This window comes from Caenorhabditis elegans, chromosome V (assembly GCF_000002985.6).
Source record: "Caenorhabditis elegans chromosome V".
In the NCBI taxonomy this organism is placed as follows: domain Eukaryota; kingdom Metazoa; phylum Nematoda; class Chromadorea; order Rhabditida; family Rhabditidae; genus Caenorhabditis; species Caenorhabditis elegans.
In genome coordinates this window covers 12,484,849-12,503,782 of record NC_003283.11, presented here as the reverse complement: position 1 = coordinate 12,503,782, position 18,934 = coordinate 12,484,849, and the positions used below count along the sequence as shown (strand labels likewise).

At 35.2% G+C, this 18,934-nt stretch overlaps 5 protein-coding genes and 4 non-coding genes across 14 annotated transcripts; 5 read left to right on the top strand and 4 right to left on the bottom strand.

Annotated features, from left to right (window-relative positions):
• Positions 1-39: 39 nt before the first annotated feature.
• On the bottom strand, positions 40-5,570 carry rbm-25 (the record flags this gene model as incomplete). 3 transcript variants are annotated; one of them, NM_073732.9, is made up of 12 exons in its annotated part: positions 40-356; positions 403-593; positions 697-1,213; positions 1,551-2,118; positions 2,408-2,508; positions 4,190-4,284; positions 4,395-4,529; positions 4,847-4,907; positions 4,963-5,118; positions 5,167-5,271; positions 5,320-5,378; positions 5,451-5,528. In NM_073732.9, the coding sequence occupies 12 exons, from the start codon at positions 5,488-5,490 to the stop codon at positions 267-269; spliced, it is 2,118 nt and encodes a 705-aa protein (NP_506133.2). The 3 variants fall into 3 exon arrangements, with proteins under 3 accessions (NP_506133.2, NP_001256427.1, NP_506134.3); NM_001269498.3 differs by having other exon boundaries at positions 78-356; positions 697-1,219; positions 5,451-5,570; NM_073733.6 differs by lacking the exons at positions 4,190-4,284; positions 4,395-4,529; positions 4,847-4,907; ... (2 more) ...; positions 5,320-5,378; positions 5,451-5,528 and adding an exon at positions 4,015-4,047 and having other exon boundaries at positions 267-356.
• Positions 5,571-6,027: 457 nt separating this feature from the next.
• Positions 6,028-9,055, top strand: W04D2.4 (C2H2-type domain-containing protein). Its single transcript, NM_073731.8, has 7 exons — positions 6,028-6,097; positions 6,149-6,415; positions 6,461-6,672; positions 7,053-7,709; positions 7,755-8,032; positions 8,086-8,171; positions 8,645-9,055. The coding sequence occupies exons 1-7, from the start codon at positions 6,029-6,031 to the stop codon at positions 8,948-8,950; spliced, it is 1,875 nt and encodes a 624-aa protein (NP_506132.1). The 5' UTR covers position 6,028; the 3' UTR covers positions 8,951-9,055.
• A 105-nt stretch (positions 9,056-9,160) lies between these two features.
• On the top strand, positions 9,161-10,544 carry mrps-11 (Ribosomal protein S11; the record flags this gene model as incomplete). The annotated part of the gene is made up of 2 exons (NM_073730.5): positions 9,161-9,511; positions 10,133-10,544. The coding sequence occupies 2 exons, from the start codon at positions 9,161-9,163 to the stop codon at positions 10,406-10,408; spliced, it is 627 nt and encodes a 208-aa protein (NP_506131.1). The 3' UTR covers positions 10,409-10,544.
• inx-11 lies at positions 10,514-16,549 on the bottom strand. Of its 2 annotated transcripts, NM_001373129.3 has the most exons (10): positions 16,461-16,549; positions 16,274-16,414; positions 13,831-13,913; positions 13,646-13,761; positions 13,328-13,595; positions 12,862-12,979; positions 12,715-12,809; positions 10,987-11,281; positions 10,824-10,934; positions 10,514-10,778 (listed from the first exon to the last, which is right to left on the bottom strand). In NM_001373129.3, exons 1-10 carry the CDS (start codon positions 16,515-16,517, stop codon positions 10,665-10,667), a joined length of 1,398 nt encoding a protein of 465 aa, NP_001359736.1. In that variant the 5' UTR covers positions 16,518-16,549; the 3' UTR covers positions 10,514-10,664. The 2 variants fall into 2 exon arrangements, with proteins under 2 accessions (NP_001359736.1, NP_001256426.1); NM_001269497.3 differs by lacking the exons at positions 16,274-16,414; positions 16,461-16,549 and adding an exon at positions 14,121-14,323.
• On the bottom strand, positions 12,437-12,503 carry W04D2.7. Its single transcript, NR_002677.1, has one exon. It is a non-coding gene; the product is annotated as a small nucleolar RNA W04D2.7 (small nucleolar RNA).
• W04D2.14 lies at positions 12,437-12,581 on the top strand. Its single transcript, NR_069769.1, has one exon. It is a non-coding gene; the product is annotated as an Unclassified non-coding RNA W04D2.14 (non-coding RNA).
• Positions 15,653-15,834, top strand: W04D2.12. Its single transcript, NR_069768.1, has one exon. It is a non-coding gene; the product is annotated as an Unclassified non-coding RNA W04D2.12 (non-coding RNA).
• On the top strand, positions 16,270-16,419 carry W04D2.11. Its single transcript, NR_069767.1, has one exon. It is a non-coding gene; the product is annotated as an Unclassified non-coding RNA W04D2.11 (non-coding RNA).
• A 1,165-nt stretch (positions 16,550-17,714) lies between the features above and the next one.
• srt-39 (Serpentine Receptor, class T) lies at positions 17,715-18,898 on the bottom strand (the record flags this gene model as incomplete). 3 transcript variants are annotated; one of them, NM_001047710.1, is made up of 5 exons in its annotated part: positions 17,715-18,008; positions 18,058-18,331; positions 18,381-18,679; positions 18,725-18,815; positions 18,858-18,898. In NM_001047710.1, the coding sequence occupies 5 exons, from the start codon at positions 18,896-18,898 to the stop codon at positions 17,715-17,717; spliced, it is 999 nt and encodes a 332-aa protein (NP_001041175.1). The 3 variants fall into 3 exon arrangements, 2 of the variants coding, with proteins under 2 accessions (NP_001041175.1, NP_001309669.1); NM_001322589.1 differs by lacking the exon at positions 18,858-18,898 and having other exon boundaries at positions 18,725-18,733; NR_003176.1 differs by lacking the exon at positions 18,381-18,679 and having other exon boundaries at positions 18,725-18,898.
• Positions 18,899-18,934: the final 36 nt, after the last annotated feature.

Below are 18,934 nucleotides of genomic sequence, written 5' to 3'. Positions count from 1 at the left end.
ATTGAGACGGATGAGCTAAATTAGAAATCATCAAGAGGTAGATGCCACATTTCATAAAAATATCAGTTTGAAGTATAGCACAGAAAACTATATTTAATTTAATATTATAATAGCGATTATTAAGTCAGCTGCTCACTGGAATGAATTCCAGAGAGGGAGAGAGAAATAGACAGTAAAACGAGTCTTTGAAGTAAAGAACAACTCAATACAGAGGCGGGGATGAGTGGTAAAAAGATTGCATAATGTATTTCCAATATTGAAAGTAGTTATGTAATTCCGAGACGACGGGCTTGTCCCTCATAAATTAAAAGTCGCCACATTTTGATCACAAATTGCTCAGCATCCTCGTCAATGATCTGAATTCCATATATTAGATTTTTACTTAATAATTGATCATCTCACGACGGCGACGTCTTTGAGTATTTCTTGGGGTGTCGCTTGTTTCTCAATTTGATCACAGATGAAATCACAGAACGATTTGTCTTCTTCGCCAAGGAATTGAGTGACTTTTTTAGCCACCCACGGACGAATTCGATCATTCATCCATTTCCCATCTAGCTGATCCCATTCGATTCTATGAACAAAAAGTTCATCTGAAAAAAATCAAGTTTTAAATGTTTTTTTTTTCAATAAACATATCTTTGATTTTACCATAAAAACTCAAAGTTTATGAACGTTTTCTTCGAAATAACTTGCCTTTTGTAGCAGGAATAGTTTTGATTATCTGCTTCGTCAGCTCTCTTTTTTCTTCAGCTGACATGACTTGCATACGCTCTTCTCTAGTGATCTCGAATGGTTTCAACTTCTTTTTGCTATGCACATCGTCTTCATCGTCATCATTTCCAAACACACCACTGAGGCGTTGAGCAATTGGAATAGGAGATGCTTCTTTTTTAATTTGCGGCTGATTTTGATTTCCGTTAGCTATAGGGCGGTTTATTTTTGTATTGAGAGAAGAGTCATCTCCAATCGCTTTCCATCCGAAATTTCCATTTGTACCAGACGAACCAGTGTTAGGATCTACATGCTCGGAAATATCTACATCAATTGGTTCTTCTTTAATTTCATCCTTAATTTCCTTTTTGACATCGGTCTTTTCGCTATCACTCTCTTCTTCACTCGAAGACTTTTCTCCGTTTGCCGATTGACCAAGTGGTTGATGAGGATTTGGACTTCCACTATCAGCTCGCATTTTTCGCATTGCTTCTTCTTCCTGAAACTTTTGATAGGGTTTACTGAATGTATATAGTTGTGCCAATCACTACTAAGCGTAGTAAAATAAGTAAAGCGCAATTCTATTAAGCCCAGAGAAATATCACCCGTGGAAGGAAGGCATACTGTAAAAAATACTCAAAATTATGGCAGAATTAAGAAAGAAGAGAACTTCAGTTAGGAACAATTTTGAATGGTGTATAAACTTCTTTAGTTATACGGTAGGTTTTGATTAGATCGATGTTCTATGGACCTATTTAGAAACTTCAAGTCATTTTTCTTTGAAGCTTCGAAACGAAAGATTTTTGTCTTGCCGCGTACGAATTAAAAATGCAAACCTTTAGTTTGTGTCGTTTCCTTGCCTCCTCTTCAATGTTAATACTCTCATCATTTGCAGCTTCTTCCATAATTTGTCTTTTGAGTTCTTCAATCTCTTGCTGTTCTTGCATTCGATCTTTTTGATCAGCTTCCCTTTCACGTTCATAGTCTCTTTTTCTTTGGAAGAATTGAGAAGAAGTGTAGTATTTTGGATCATCTTTCTCATCATCATAGTCCTCGAGGAATAGTTTTAATCGTTTGCCTTCCTTTTGTAGTGTCTTTTTGCGATCCTTCTCTTTCCGTTCCTCTCGTTCATACCTTTTCGACATTTGTCGTTCTCTTGATTCCCATCGTTTCAGACGAGCCAGATATGCTTGCTTCTTATCAAGCATCATTTGTTTGAAAGCACGTTTCTCCCTTGCATCATCGCTGTCTTCTGAAGCATGACTATTACTTCGGCGTCGTTTAGATGTTCTGCTACGTTGAGGAGTGCGTGACCTGGATCGAGAAGAATATGATGAACTACGAGATGAAGATGAGTCCGATTCTGAGGATGAATTTGAGCTGGAGCGGCTTCGACGTGATCGCCTGAAAATTATTGAGTAGAAATTGAAACATTTTTTTAAAGAATATTTTTTTATTATTTTTATGTTGACGAAAAAAAGCATATAAATTTATTTTACAAAGAAAAAAATTACTAAAATTTTATAAGCTAACTATCGAAAAATCGAAATTTTTGAAGTATCGGAATACCGAAAAATTCGGAATATTTTCGTTTTTTAATTTGTGTGAAAAATTGAAGAACCAACACCCTTTGACTATTCCAGCGGTACTCCAGTGGTTGAAAATAAAAATTAAATTAAATTAAAACACTTACTTGCTTCTGGGCGATTCTTTGCTTCTCGATCGTCGTGAAGTTCTTTCTCGGCTCCTTGTGCGACTGCGGCTGCGTCGATTGCGATTTCGTTTGTGTTCATCCTGAAATACAATTATTGAAAATTAATTTAAAATCTATATTTGAGATCACTTGGTCTACATGTATTTTATTTTGCAATTTTCTTATCGAGTTTTTCAAAAAAAACTTTGATAGGCGAGAGGACAAGAGAGCAAGAGAGTGAGAGAAAAAGAATATGAATATATATTTCTCGTGAATTTGATGTAACACATAGACATACACATAGTAGTACTCACTTTTAATATTAGGCCACTTCAATTTTTCGAAACCATCACCATGAGTTATTAAAAACCCAACTTTTTTTCAAACAGGGTTACCAACATTTTCCAAATAAAAAGGTGACTGAGAAAGCATGCAAGTCTTTAAATTAAACGGAACAAAAACAGGGAGCTGGAGGGGATGATGACTTACGACTCAAATTTGGGCAAAAACTAATGGAAATCCAGTAGTTCAGTTTTTTCTGCAAATTCGATTTTGGAATACAATACAAGGAGACACGAACAAAGTGAGTATAGCCCAAGAATAAGTTGTATGCGTGAATGTATTGCAATCTGAGAGTGAAAACGCTAAAAAAGTTAGATAAAAACGATTCTCTATAATCTATAATCGAAGCAGTTGATTAGTGCGGGATTACACACACACACAACGTCAAATAATTTCTAGTTTCAGTCAAAATTTGAGAAACGCTAGAAATAAAAACAGGAAGCCGACAAGAAAGTAAAATGATTATTTTCAACATAGAGAGCAAAACTTGTCTTACCGCAGATGAAGGAGTGCTCGTCTCTGACATATTCCCTACAAAAGTGGAAGTAATTTTAGGATGATACTAATAAAACGAATACTGGGGACAAAAGAATGGGAATAGAAGAAGGGTGCAATTCCCCAATGAGAGGCACGACAGAGCAATTTATATGGCTTCTCGAACAAAAATGGTGGGGGAGACGGGGGGTTACATACACACATCGAAAGCATACGTATATTCACTCAACAACATACCACCAAAAATCATTGATGAGTGGAGGAGCTGTAGAAAATCTGGAACATTTTGGTACCTGCTGGAGAAAATATGTAGTTTTACTTGATATTTTGCACACCAACAATGATTAGTAAAGGACCGAGATACACAACTGAGGAATGCGATAATATATTTGAGGAACGTAAAAAATATAGACTGTGAGACAGAAAAGACATGAGTGTGAAATAGAAGAGGTTGGCAGAGAGAAAGAAGGGAAAAGCATGCAAAAGCTTAATCTGAAACATGTTAATTGGCACACTCACACATGCATTTCAAAGGTGAAATGTGAGATTTAGAAACATAAATTTTTACTCGATATTCAATTTCGTAGTTTTGTGAATATTGTGCGTTGGTTAGAACATAGGACTCTTGCATTTACTCATTTTTCATATTTAACGTGATCATTAATTTTTATATTGATGTGGTTCGTGTATTTGCTCATTTTACATATAATTGACTTTTTAGGTTTTAATATATATATTAAAAAATATAAGAAAATGGGGTCAAAACTTACGTATCGTGTTCCGATTCTTGGCTGGTTATACATGTTCCTATATAGAATAGTCAAAATGATCATAAAATTAAAATTTTATGTTAAAAGTGGTTGTAACTATTAGTCACCTCTCATATCAGCGGAGAGCCATGGAAAGGCTCATGTCGTTGGATACACGTCAGAAGCTATTACTCACCTTTTTTGGATTTGAAGACGAACTTGGCACGGTTTGCTTTTCGATTTTACTATCATGTCCCTTGACTTTCTTGGTCTCGTCAGAGAGTTCTCCATCTGGAAACAGAAAAACTGTTACGAATTGTTTTAAAAGTTTTTAAAAGCAGTTATATTTGGTCATTACGGTTCATTTTTCTCTACTCCACCTTTAAAAAGTAAAGTTATACCTTCAGTGATTGAAAATAGTTCCTTGTGATCAGTTTCCATCCAATGAAGTATTTTCAATCGAATTTCTTCGTCTTTTTTCAAATCATCTTCGTCTGCAGGTAGCTCGTCATGCTTTAACTTCAGTTCTTTTTTGCCTGAAATTTAGAAACTATAGGTAAATCCAGATATATTGGTTTTCTACTGGGCATATTAGATCGAGCTCACAATTATTTGCTATTTTCTCCAACTATGAGAAGTGAGACAAAAGAAAAAAACATACAAACAATTTTTGAAAATCATAACAGTGAAAAATGCTAGCTTTGGTTATTACAAGCATGTGATACGGTAAACATAAAACGTGGAAACATGCAAAAGACAAGGTGTTACCTAACCAATGATGCAAATAATGCTTCAAACAAGAGATTTATCGATTAGAATGAAACATTTCAACTGTCAAAAACCCATTTCTTACCTTGTCTCTTCCTATTTTCAATAGCATTTTTGCGTAGATCATCACGCACTTTTTCGTCAGGCTGTAATCATAGAGCTTTTGGCGTTGGGATTAGAAAACAACATTATTCAACAAACCTTTACAGTTAGTTTTTTGTCCCCCAAATGAAATTCGTGAAGAATGCGCAGCGCTCGTAGAGTTCCTTCGAGATCTGTGAAATGGCAGAATCCGAAACCTTGCAATTTGCCGTTACTTCCTTTAATGCGTTTCCAACTCGCAACATTACCGCATTCCTGTAAAAATTTATTAATTTTTATTCCATAAACTAATGTAATAATTACGTTTAATATTTTCCGGATGAACTCATCGCTGCATTTATCGGATATGTTTCCAACAAAAACTGGCGACGAATCTGGTTTTTGTTGGCTTGATTGCTGCGCGGGCGTCTGAAAATAAAACAAAAAATTATTTTTTACATGAAAAAACTAGCTTACGTGCTGGCCCGGCATTCTCATCTGTCCGAAAACAATTTGCTGTTGTTGTTGTGGATAGTCTGAAAAATAAACTCTTCTACAAAAACTTTCTTAAGATTAACTGAGAAAGTGCCTCGAGGCAATAAACTCACGAGGGTACGAAGACACTCCATAGCCTTGTCTGAAAGCCATGGTCGTGAGAAAAACGAAGTCCTAAATTCGATTTTTTCCTGAAACAAAAAAGTTGTGGAGCATGGCAATGTATTAAGAGTTAGACCAGAAAAGATAATGAGTAAAAAAGAAAAAAGAGAAAATAAATTATCACCTAACTATCAAGAGAACAATTTCAGCGACAGTAGATTGTGTTGTGGAACGAAATTTATATAATAACATGCAAATAATTAATAAAACAAAGGTTTTACAAAGGTTTTAGGTAAAGGTTTTATTTTAATATAAAATGTAAAAAATTAATGCGATGATTCTGTTCTAAACAATTGCATACGTTGAAACGCGCAGACGAAATTTATCGATTTTCCTTTGCGCATTTCTCGTGACCACTTCTGCGTCAGCAACTACTCTTGACACCGATTGTCCTTCGACTGTTTTTCATTCAAATAAAAAATGATTAACGCTGTGCTTTCATGTTCTTATTTTTCTCTATAAAACGTCCTAATTATATTTCATTTTTTGAAATATTTAGTTATGTATTGTTGATATTTATAATTTCAGAATGACTGATGATATCGATGATCATCATCTTGAAGATGACATGCATGTGGAAGCTTACATGGAATTAAAAGTATGTCTGTTTTCAGCAATGTGTTTAGCAAATTAATATGAACTATTTTAGCCTCAACAACCACGTTATATATGCCCCTATGGATGCAACAAATTGATTGCCTCTCGAACGATCGATTATCACAAGAATAATGGATGTGGACGTAATCAAAGCGATAATATGGTTTCGCATCCTCAACTCAAAAAGAGATTTTATTGTTGCGGATTGTGTAGTTCCGAATTTATCACGAGACCTGAGTTCCACAGTCATTTGCGTATTGAGCACGACGTTCTTCCGGATGTTCATTCAATGGAATTCCCGGACCGTGCTACATTTGAAGTAGGAGATCTAAAATTTGACATTTGATAATTATTAATTTTTCAGCGGTTCAGATTCTGGTTAGAGTCGGAAGGTGGTGCTCATTTTCGACACAAATCGGGATCAAAACGACGTGGGCGTGGAAAAGGAATTTTTTTGGCATGCAATCGAAGTGGCAATGTGAGTAGTGATAAGAATACAGCCAATGATCGTACAGGACCATTTCGATTAGGATTCACGTGTACTGCTTTTATTCATGCAACAGAACATAATGATGGGTATGCTTTGAGAGGCCCCACGAAAAGGGGAGCAGAACGAAAAGGGGATCTGCAAAAAGGGGATCTGCGGAAAGGGGAGCTGGCACTGTGCCAAACGCACAAAACGCTTTTTATTCTCATTCAACGCACGCATTATTTTTGTATTTTACGCTAAACAACGCGCGATGCGTCACAACGGAGTGTGGTTATAACAAAGTCGTGCGTTGAATGAGAATAAAAAAGTGTTTTGTGCGTTTGGCACAGTGCCAGGTCCCCTTTTCGTTGCTCCCCTTTTCGCAGATCCCCTTTTTGCAGATCCTCTTTTCGTTCTGCTCCCCTTTTCGTGGGGCCTCTGCTTTGAAATAAAATTGAAAAATAAACAAATTTATCTTTATTTTCAGACATGTGTCTGCGGAATTTTGTGGTGATCATTACGCTCACGACGCACGGATGCGGCTCCCCAATGTCATTAAGTATATAATTGCTCAGAAGCAAATGGAACAGAGTTCTCCTATGGAAATTATTGGATTTTTACGGCATCATTTCCTCAGCATCTCTGCAGACAACATTTATGCTCAGCGAGTTTGCTTTGTAGATACCGATGAGTTGAAGACTCTATTAGTTTCGTGCACTAAAAAATGGAGCAGAGAAGGAATTCCAAAATCAATCGAAGTTTGGGAAGAGGAACTTATCGACAAAGTAGGAATCGAATGGCCACCAGTTTCAATGAGATCTCCACATCGATTCACAGAACCAAGAAAACCGACAACAACTGAAATTGCAATACAAGAACACTGGCCGAGACCAAGAGTATTTGTGGGCAAAAACCGACGTGATCATTTAATGGCTTTTCCATTAGGAGATGTTTCACAATCTAGTAGTGGTTACGAGCAACATGAAGATATGGATGATCCGAGATTTATCCAGATTGAAATGGAATATGAAGATGAACGATTTGTACAAGATGCTCAGATGGTTGAAGAAGAAGAAATTGAAGTTGTCGAAACGCAGACGTATGAACGACATCAGGAAGCAATACGAAAGGGAAATGAAATTCTGTAAGATTAAAACAATGATATATTTGTCTATTTTTTTAATTTCAGTGAACACGGAGGTGAAGAAGTTCGAGTGGGAAATGAAGTAATCGTGGCTCCTAGAAGTTCTAATGATCAAATTGCCAATGAACAAAAAACAAGTACAGATGAACGAATTTTAATCGAATCGCCTGGACATGAGGAAGTTGTGATTGTTGATGGAGATGTAGATGACGAAATCGATGACAGTCTTCAGCTTCACCATCACAGACATCTTCAAAATGACCATCATCATCTGTCAACCAGGCATCAACTTGAAGACTCTGATCAATCAGGACCTTCTAATGGTTAGTGTTCATATATTGAATTTATTTTGGTATTTAAAATACACACTTTTCAGCTGTTGATCGATTTCTTGATACGCACAAAGTTGATAATTTGAATCTATTGCTTGAAGAAGTTGAGGCGTTCAAACATACGGTTTTGGTAAGTATTATTTTTTGTTTAGCTTTGAAATTTTTTTTTTTTAAGAGTATTTAAAAAACTAGCGTAATGGGAAAAAATGATAAAGAATAAAAAACCAGTTATTAAACATGCGGTTTTTCAATTTTGGATGAATCCTCTGAAATAAAAAGTGATATTGCACAGGATTGTCAAAAAAAATTTGTTTGGAATTTGGAGAAAAACTCGAATATCTCAAAAAAAATTTCGATTCGTTTTTCTCCCAACTGAATATTATAACATTTGAAAAATAGTTTTTATCCGAAAAAACCAAAAAAAAAAATCCATTTCTGAACACTGTTTTGGATTTATTGGGTCAAAATCGCTACACTTTTATCACATATTGAAAAAAATTGAAACATTAAATTAATTGTAAGAATAATATGTGTTATGTCTTGTTTTAAATCGTGAAAACTGAACGTATTGGAATGTAAAAATTTAATTTTTTTTGTTTGAAGAAACGCGCCGACCAGATTTCGCCAGCCAATATGAAATCTCTTCTCATCCGCTTTCAAACTCTTCATCACTCGGTAATGGAGAAGGATCCAGGAATGCCATCAAGCTCGTCGTCTACAGTTTTCCCTACTCGGAGCAAATATCAATATAGGCCTGGAAAAGGTTTGGAAAGAGCAGAACAAGATTATCTGTCACGTGGAAATGGAGATATCACCCTACAGCCAATCGAAGACGAACTTAGCGATGACGAAGATCTTATGATTGCAAACAGTGAACATATGTCATTCAATACTGGAATTTGGAGCTAAATTTACCACTAAATTTGTAATTTTGATTTGAAATTGATTTTCTTTTACTTGTTTAGACTTACGAGGCGATCTCATCTAACTTTTATAAAATTAATTTGAATGGTTTTTATTCCCCGTATCTTACTATTCTAATAGGTTTCCAAGCCTAGTTTATATATTTTTTATTTACTATCTACTTTCTGTTGATAGAAGCATTTAATTTAATTTCAGATGTCTCTCCGCCGTCTTGTAAGTGACTTGGGTCGTATGTGCCTACAGACTGCAAGCCAATCGATGGAAATTCAACAAAACAGAGCAATCCATGCTTCAATTCGAGCAGCAGATAGTATTCGTGATGCACATAGACAAGGAACTAGAATTGGAACAGGACAAGTAGAAACAATGGAAGGAACAACAGGAGCTGGAATTCAGACTGCAGTCAATACTTCATCTATAGACGCTCGCCTTCCGACTGCTGAGACATTGAAACAACAATTTGATGGAGTTGCGTATCACGAGCTGCCATTGGTTTATATTCGTGCTAGCAAAAATAACACATTAGTCACTGTTATGGATAATAAGGTGAATACGGTATCTAGTAGATCTACTGAAATTGCGGCGAAATTATTTTAAAATGTGACGTCATCAGGGCCGTCTCAAAAATTTTGTTTGAATTTTGGATCAAAAAACAAAACATCGAATTTTTCCAAAAAAAAAACTTGTTTTTTTCCTTCTCCCGACTAAAAAACATTTATTTTTCAAAAAAAAAGTGAGCGAAAAAAGCAAAAATACTGATATACTGAAAAACTAAATTTTAATTTTTTCAAAAAAAAAAGACGTTATAAAAATTTTAAATTTTAATCAAGATATTTAAATTTTACAAAAAAACGTTCCAATACATATTACAAAATTTTAAGTCTTCAGTTTTTTTTCGTGTTTTGGCGAAAAGACTTTTCTCTTTCGAAAAAAAACTTTACCAAAAAGGGAAGGATTCAACTTTTAAAATGCGATGTTCTCAATTTTGGCTAAATTTCCTTAAATTCGCTTCAAAATTACCATAGCTGAGATAATCGCTTTTTTAAAAGTTGGATTTTTCATTATTTATCGATTTTTTCCGTTTTTCTTTGGCAGTGTTTCTGAAATTTAGACTATTTTGGGTATTTTAAAGCGGCCTTTAAAAAAATAATATCAATTCTGTTTCAGAACGAAGTAATCACATCAACGTCATGCCGGCTGGAGGGATTCAAAAATGCCAGAAAGAAGACAACAATCGCCGGTCAGACAACTGGAGTTGCAGCCGGACAGAGACTTGTCAGAAGAGGAATTCGAACTGTTCGAGTACAAGTTAAAGGTCTTGGACCCGGACGTATGACATGTGTCAAAGGTCTCACAGTTGCTGGTGTTCATGTTGTCAGCATCTCCGATCACACTCCATTGTGCGAACTTGGACCACGGCCACGCAAGATTCGTCGTATTTAGTTCCAGTTTGAATTTTTATTTGTGTAAATTCCAATTTTCAAGATCAAGATTGGTCTAACGTAGGTAGATTTCTTCCATTTTTGTTTTGTTGATTGTTTTTATGATTTTTTAAAACAATTAATATTCTTTATTTTTGTACAAGTTCAATAGCAAAGTGAATGGGAACGCAAAGTGAAATTCAATATTAAAATGGTTTTTCGTGAGGATCAACCCGTATTTAGGTTAGCTGGATTGCCTTGAACAATTTAATCGTGAACTAGATATTAGTGATAACATTGCTGACGCGCTTTTGATCTTCTTCAGAAGACGTGGAGCTTGACTCAATATCATCTTTATCAGGCATCAAACTTGTACTGATTGGAAATCCAGCCTGAATAAAACTTACAGATGAAATAATATTTTTGTTTCAATTTACCTTGTATTCTATACGACTTCCTTTTCTAGTCTTCCGTTGTCGAATCGAAGATTCTGCTCCAGTGCTGATTGTCTGTAGATCATCGCTGACTGGGCTTCCTTGAACGTCTTTCTGAAATTTGTAAAATATATTTTTAAGGCTTCGATAGATTACAAAAACTCACATTTTTATCTTGAAAATCGTATGCTTCATATAAAGCCTGCACCAAGTCTGTTGCGAAAATGATTCCAGCATGTGATGATACCATTCGAAGCACAAAAACACCATCTTTATGCAGGTACTGTGTCACAAACTTAGAAACATCAGAATCTTCACGCCGACTGTTTCGTTGATTGAAATTCTGAAGAGTGCTGAGAGCCAGATGCTGTTTGACGAACCATTTTGAAAAGCATGGAAAAACGAGAACGATGAACCATTGGACAAGTGAAACAGTCGACGAAAGAAGAAGAATCACGTACCTAAAATAAATTATGAGCATCTAACAAGGAAAGGAAGTCAATCTAGTATCGGACTTTAAATTGAGACGCATGTCATTTGAAAGCTTATGTTTAGACTAGATCACCACAAAAATTTTAGCGGCGGAACTCAACTCTGAACCCCTGAAAGAGCCATCTGAAAGTGCTCCAGTGCATTTTTTTGCTGAATTCTAGGTCAAGTAAATGGCCTTAAAAGTGGCTATGAGCGGTTAAAAATTGTTTTTGGGGGTCTTTAGGGTCAAACAAAGAATGTGGAAGCTTTTTGGAAATTTTTATTTTTTTGCAAAAAATCTGAAATTTTTGCGGTCCACGGAAGCCAAATTTTTGGTCAAAAAAATTTTTTTTTTGAAAAATTTTCAAAACTATTTTTTTGTATCGGGGCATATAAAAAGGTACAAATTTCTTCCAATTGAGCCTTTTGCACCGAATATGAGGTGGTTTTTAAGCTTAAAAATTGCTTCAAATATGTAATGGATGTACCTTTGAAAACGTTTTTCTTTCACAAAAAGGTCCGAAGCCATATTCAAACCTTCAAAAAGCATCGGTGCAACATATTACATTACCCAAACACAAGCCATGCTCCTACTTTCGGTCAAATATGTGGGACTGGAAATTTTGAGTTCGAAAGTTTTAAATCCCAAAAAAAAATTTTTTTGAGATTATTCAATTAAATGGTTCCTTGGTTCACATGCAATTAATTTTTACTAAATAAAATGTTTAAAAGTTAGCTATAAAAATTCAGGGCGCGATTGCAATTTTTAAAAATTTAAAAAAAAATTGCCACTGAAAGAATCGAACACGAGACCTTTATTCCGTTTTACCAAGCATTTACCATTTGGCCATCAATCCCTGTTTTTTATTGTTTTCAATGTTTTGAACCATTTTATAAATATTGAAGATGATTTTTGTATATGTAAAAGGAATAAATACGAAATAGTATTGAAAACTAGGAGGGCACAGAGAAAAATTTTCAGATGGCGCTTTCAGGGGTTCAGAGTTGAGTTCCGCCGCTAAAATTTTTGTGGTGATCTAGGATAACCATAAGCTTTCAAATGACATGCGTCTCAATTTAAAGTCCGATACTAGATTGACTTCCTTTCCTTGTAAGAGATGTAATACCAAAATTTTTTTGTCAGCGCTTCTCAGCTGTTTTCTTAACCTCACAATCATTCAGAGAGCTGGGTTTGTTGTCGATCACAGAAGCAATGATTTTAGTGAGACACTGATGGTAGTGTTCAAGCGCGCCCGACACTTGGCGGGTTTCGCTCTCCACCGCTTGTCTCGTGTGAGATGGGCGGGGCGTAAGAAATTCAACTTTGGAAAGAGAAAAGAAACAAGGCTTTGATGTTTTAGATTCAATAATTTAAACAAATGGTTTTCAATTTATAATTCTAAATAAAATAATGTGTACTCACCAAAACCACAACAAAACGAAAATCTTCTCATTGAAAATATTGATCACAAGAACACACTGAACCGAATATCTTTGAATATTGGCAACTTGACGGACCTAGATGAAGAAACAGCGTTAGTTTTTATTTTCTGAAAATGGTAGAAATCACCTCAAAATCGCAAACAGCAGCTCTGGGAAAGTAACCACTTCTCTCCCATGGTTCACCTTGAACAATGTCCTGAACAACTCCAAATCCGTACCAATGATGTCTATTAGTGCCCAGGAAACTGAAATTTAGCCATATTACCCACACGCCAAGTTTGCAATTTTTGCGCAAAAAATACGGTACCAGGTCTCGACACTACTGTAATTTTAAACTCTTATTTTCATAATTCTCTTACGATTTATTAAAATCTATATATTTATAATAGTACTTGAAAGAATATAAAAAATATGAAAACCGCAGGAATGGGAGTTTGAACTTCATGAATCTGTACAAGAGCTATACTAAAAAACTATCTTGATGTCACACTTTCAAAAATTAAGGTTTTCACGCGTTTTAGATGACAAAACACCTTCCTATAAGCCCCAAGCTTGATAATGGAACTTATATTTTTGAATTAAATCAAACTTACTAATTCATCAGGTACAACTGAGCAAATACATTCAAAAAATAGAGCACTTTGGTGAAGAGATAAATCCACGAAATGAAACCAGAAGAGTATTGAAAATTGAGAAAAGTTACAGTTTTATGTACTTGTACTTTCTTTCTCTCCATATTAGCCTGGAATCTGAGAGCACTTGACAAGTGTCTCTTTAAAATTAGAATATTCTTCTCTCGAACTTCTTCTTCAACATTTGCAGAATCTTTCGCTTTTTCTACCACTTCATGAATTCGAATTCCTTAAAAATTTTAGGCTTACGTTTAGTAAAATCAATAAAAGTTTAAATACCTGAATGATTTGAGAAATACTTCCAAAGATAACTTGGAGCTCTGAAAAATGCAGCCTGCAGTAGAAGAAAGAATGGAACCCATTGATAATAAGACAGCTGTCGATCCGGTGTATATCTGAAATATTGTTTTTATTCATAAAAAAACTTAAAACAAATTTAAAATAAGCAAATGAAATATATAAACCTCTCTTCTTTTTTCAAAAGGGATACATCCTGTGTTGGCTCGACAAAATACGTATCCTGGGACCAACAATAGTTTTCCGCGTACTGAAATTGAGAATTGATAGAGCTTGATAAAAAGATTCATAGGAAAATCAATTTTGGATAATCTTGATCTCAGAGCCAGAACAATTTGGAAATTCTTACAGTCTTTCCAGCGCATGAATCCAACTTTCAAAAAATATTTATAGCGCTAGAAAGAGGTTAGCCGATAAAATATTTAGACCCAAAAAATACTACAGTAATGATATCTACCTGTTCCCAACTGCCAGGAAATTTGTTAGGAAACATGCATTCGATTGGTCTGCCTCCGAATTGTTTGAATGAGATGAGCACAGAGAATGCCAATAAAATATTCGGAGTCATCAGATAATTCAATCGATCTGACCAATCATCGTCCTCTCGTGGCGAAAGATATTTCGCCATTCCGAGGAATGTTTCGATCATCACCATGATGACTGAAAATTTGAGAGGATTGACTATGAGGTTGAACGTAGAGTTAAAAAGAAAGAGGAATCAGAGTCAGAAAAAGTAAAATGTAATATAATCAAATAGTTTTAAAATGTTTCGGGTCGAAACTTTTTTCTAAAATGCATACTTATATTTGAAAAAAAAAAGTTGTTTTCATGTCCAAACGGAACAAACAAATTATTGCTAAATGTTTTTGAAGTTTGATCTGCCGGTTATGCAGTGAACTATGCATAATTCAAAAGAGCATACCACGTGATGAATAGGTGGAGCTGAAGAAGGATAAAGCATCAGGAAGAATATAAAAATTTATGCAGGAAATGAATAATTGTTTTCGTTTCATTGCGGTCTCTAATGTAGACAACAGTTTGGTTACCAAACTCGACATTCGCTGGCGACTTCTTGCTCAAGTTTCATCCAAAACAAATTAACTTGGTTCAGAAGCTGGCAAAAGCTGGGCCAAACTTGTGCCAAACTTGGGCAAGCTGGAGGCAAAGGCCAAATAGGTACTTATTCACATTTATCACACATTCCACCTTCTGTGAACCAAAGGTGTAGATGCAAAAGAAACTTAGGCCTTTAATCTAAATTACGGTTTTTCCGGCATTCAAGTAAAAACTTTTTTCATGGAAGCTCTTAAGATCTACTTTCTTACAAGCAATAATAAAGTTGATCAAGGAGAGTGACCTCTGTGTAAGCTTTGACTAAAGTTTTCTCACTCCTTGAACATTTGAATTAAAAACTGACAAAGACTGGCCAAGAAAAACTCAATAAATTGCAGCACTAGTTCATAATCGAAAATTGCAAGAATTCAGCTTCATGCAATGTTCGAGCAGAATCTCAGACAATGCCATAACCAGGACATTCCGTAGGAACCTAGATGATTATAGATAGATCATTACGGTAAGCAATCGCAGTGCATAACATAATAGAAAGACCCAATAAAAACACAAAAAACACAATGCATAGTACAATTGAGCCTCCATTGCATTTTCATTCTTTCATATTTTGAAAAGCAGGTGGTGGAGACCGTTTTGGAGGAGCGAAACAAACATAGAAAGGCATTGAAAAGTATATGGGAAAGTGATGATTTGCAAACAATCTTGTCAACGAGAATTGTTTAACTGACAGTGAGATATGAGGATATAGAGATGATTAGACACAACAACAAAATAAGATGAGAGAGTGTGAATTGTAGAAGAGACACAGACTGATCAACGGCTCGTAAATGTGTGATCTAGAGCAGAGCCACATGAGCAATAAACAATAAAAAACGACGGGTGGAAACTAAATAGCGTACCAAACAATTTCAATTTCTCATTTTCTCTAAGTCTCCCAAGTACGTTGCGACCAAAAGGAACAAAAGGTAACCATTTGGCGGGGGTGAATCGAAGAGTATGACTGTTTTCAATTTGTGTTTCAAGTCTGCGTCTTAGCTGAGAAAAGAAAATATCATTACGAACTGGTTGATTTATAGATTATTTAGAAAAAGTAGAAGAAGATCGAATTTTAGATTTTATTGAACAGTTCAGAACAAGAAATTTAACAAAAATTTGATTTTTCTATTAGATTTTTAAATAGAACAATAAAGTACAGTTTTAAATATACAATGTGTTTCAAAAAACGAGCCGCCGCTTCAAAAGGAAATTGTTAGGTCGTTAAAGACGTTTAGGTGTTTACAAAAACTTTTGAATCATTGATAGAGTGCAGAGACATGAATTCTTTGGAGCAAACAGTGTTTGCAATGGTAAACTTTAAGCAATTTTAACAGACACACTTTTTTTGTTGGCATCTTGAAACTAATTACGTTCACTGTGAATATTTTCGAAATAAACCAAATTATATACATAACCTACATATCTACATAATTTACATAAAACTCAAAATTCAACAGATTTAGAGCTAAAAATTTTAAAAAGCAACATCTTGTTGTCACTGACCGCTGAAACACTTTCTGAAAACATTGCAGGAATCGCACATTCAATTGGTGACCCTCCAGCCCATGTCTTCCAACTTGCCACACCGGCCAGCGCCACAAGTATATTCGATGTAACAGTAGTGTGAAGTCGATCGGAATAATCCTGTAATTGATATTTCTCTCGTTTTCATATTTGAACTTTCACCGACCTGGTCATATCTCCAAATACACCGAGACACCGATCCAAGCAGTCCTTCAATTGACATTCCCACACACTTCTGCTCTTCGTACAGTCGGAAGCAGCTTTAAAACATTTCAACATTATTGTTTAGTGAGAAATGGGAAAAACGAGGAAAAAAGTCAATATTTATCTATAGAAGCACGGAAGTTGAAAAGTAGGAGAATTGGAAAATAGAAACTTGAAAAAAAGGGTAATTGAACAGTTAAGGATGATACAGTATCTTGTTAAACATTCTGTTTATTTACATTTGTGATTATTATCCGACAAGAGATCTGGTACTTGACGGGTGAACACCGGAAGTCAATAAAACGAGATAACCAATGTGGATAAGTACAGATATAAGAGGGTCAAAAGTTTGAAGTGATGGGCTCTCTGGTAACGGAAATTAGGGATTAATGTAAAATTGAGTTTCTTTGTTGAATTACTGTCAACTATCAGGGAAAGAAACTTTTAAAAGTTGTTGGTGTTTGGCCTTTCCGTATGTTCTTTGAAAATACTTTGTTTACATTGAATAATTGAAACGGAAAATGAAAACTGTATGATCAAGGTCGCTGTGTTATGTGAAAATTATACATTCGTATGGATCAGATTGAAGAAAAACTGACAACAATTCATAAACAAATGTCTTATTTCCTCTAAAAATGTTGCATGCAACACTAATTTTTTATTGTAAGACTGCAAGACAGTATGTTGCGTGAGTTGGGTAAGTCATCGGATATGGCTATGTGGACAGCATGCCCCTTTACAATTGAGTATACCTCTAGACGTGTAAGCGTCCATTACTTTCCGGATTCCAATATTTTCGGCAATCGGGTTGTCGGAATTTCATCTGATTGCATGTCTGACTATGATTTGGACTACTTTTCATAACAGGAACAATTGAAACTATTCGAGTTTCAGATTGTGACTACAGGGATCATTATTCTAGGTAAGATCCAACAGTAGTATGTTTTTCAAGTCTAAAATTTATAATATACGAATATCCCAATAATCCCTTCCCATTTATATAATATTTCCTGTCTCCCGCTTTTCAAATTTTCAAGTTAAGGTGGTTATTTGAAATTGAAGCAACTAAAAAAATGTTCCAAATTTATATGACGACCTGAATGTATATGTACAATTTAAAAACTGATTACTAACTGCAAAATAAAATAAGTCTGTAAGTAAAATGAAAAATGCGAGAAGAAAAAACTTAAAGTTTAAAAAAATTAGACAGCGATAGTTAATTTATAATCACGACTGGAGTCGAAACGGATTTCTTAATAGGCATCATTGATGTGGTTTCTCGAAGTGCTCCACCTTTCATCCAGTGCATTTTTTCCAAGAATCTTTCACGAATCATTCGATTCAGAGCAAGATAGATGAAGACAGGAGCACCATGAATGAATTCCCAAGTGAAATGAGCAAACATTATGAGCCAATTTGGAACTTCCGTGACATTCATTACGACGTAGATCACTGCACATACTTGATTTGCTGCACAGATCAAGGTTGATTGGAGAAACACTTGGGTTTTCTGAAAATTTGTTTTTTGAAAATCAGATGAAATACCTAAATACCCTTACCGTATTTTGAAGTTGAGATGCGTTAGCGTTCTTCACATTTTTCAAGTTTGATCCAATAACCCACCGGAAGGGAGTGTAGACAACGCATGTCAAGGTAACAATCAGGAAGTTGTTGATTGTATGAGAGTGATTGAAATATTCAGTTGCTCCATCGTCAAAGATCATTGGAGTGTAGAACCAGGCAAGGTATTTTGAATTGAAAACCAAAGGAGCTGTGAACAGAAAGTAGATGAAGTAGAGTATGGGGAACGTCAATGCGATATATGTTTTTCTTCTGGAAAATGGTGTACAATTTGTTTATGAGATTCTAAAAGTTAAAGAACCCTTCAAAAAGCTTCACTGCTAAAGATGGCTTTGTCATTCCCAACAATCGATTTGCCACTAACAAAAGAGCAGTCATGCAAGAGCTACACCATAAAGCACACACAACCATTCCAGAGATGTAAATGATGTTTGGATGTGTACAGTACACTGCACCTTTCATGGCAAGCCATCCGGTAAGGATTGAATTTACGTAGGTAATCATGAAGTCAATAATTCCAAGAAGATACATGATTTTGAAACAAGACATTTTGAAGTTGTCTTTTTCAAAGATGATCGAAAGAATAGGCAAGTAAAGAATCTTAAAATTACGTCCAAATACTATAAATTAAATATACTAACTCACATCGATCATAATTCCATATGCCGATTGACATGCACCCAAAACTGGCCATTTTGTCCCCTTCAGTTCTGACCATTCTTCAGAAGTGTGTGCACTGAAATTTGAAAAATTAAACAAAAAAAAACAAATAAATCACTAATCTGCAATTGTACAAAGGTATTCCCTCCACCGAGCCATATCTCAGGATATTATCCATTTCGCAGCTAAAAAAAC

Excerpts from the sequence above, each read along its gene's own strand:
- W04D2.4 (NM_073731.8), top strand. The coding sequence starts at position 6,029 with ATGACTGATGATATCGATGATCATCATCTTGAAGATGACATGCATGTG. Across the intron at positions 6,416-6,460 it reads CGGACCGTGCTACATTTGAA|CGGTTCAGATTCTGGTTAGA; the intron begins GTAGGAGATCTA and ends TTAATTTTTCAG. Across the intron at positions 8,172-8,644 it reads CGTTCAAACATACGGTTTTG|AAACGCGCCGACCAGATTTC; the intron begins GTAAGTATTATT and ends TTTTGTTTGAAG.
- inx-11 (NM_001373129.3), bottom strand. The coding sequence starts at position 16,517 with ATGTCAATTGAAGGACTGCTTGGATCGGTGTCTCGGTGTATTTGGAGA. Across the intron at positions 13,762-13,830 it reads CTTTTGAAAAAAGAAGAGAG|ATATACACCGGATCGACAGC; the intron begins GTTTATATATTT and ends ACAATATTTCAG. Across the intron at positions 12,980-13,327 it reads CAGTTGTACCTGATGAATTA|TTTCCTGGGCACTAATAGAC; the intron begins GTAAGTTTGATT and ends GCTAAATTTCAG.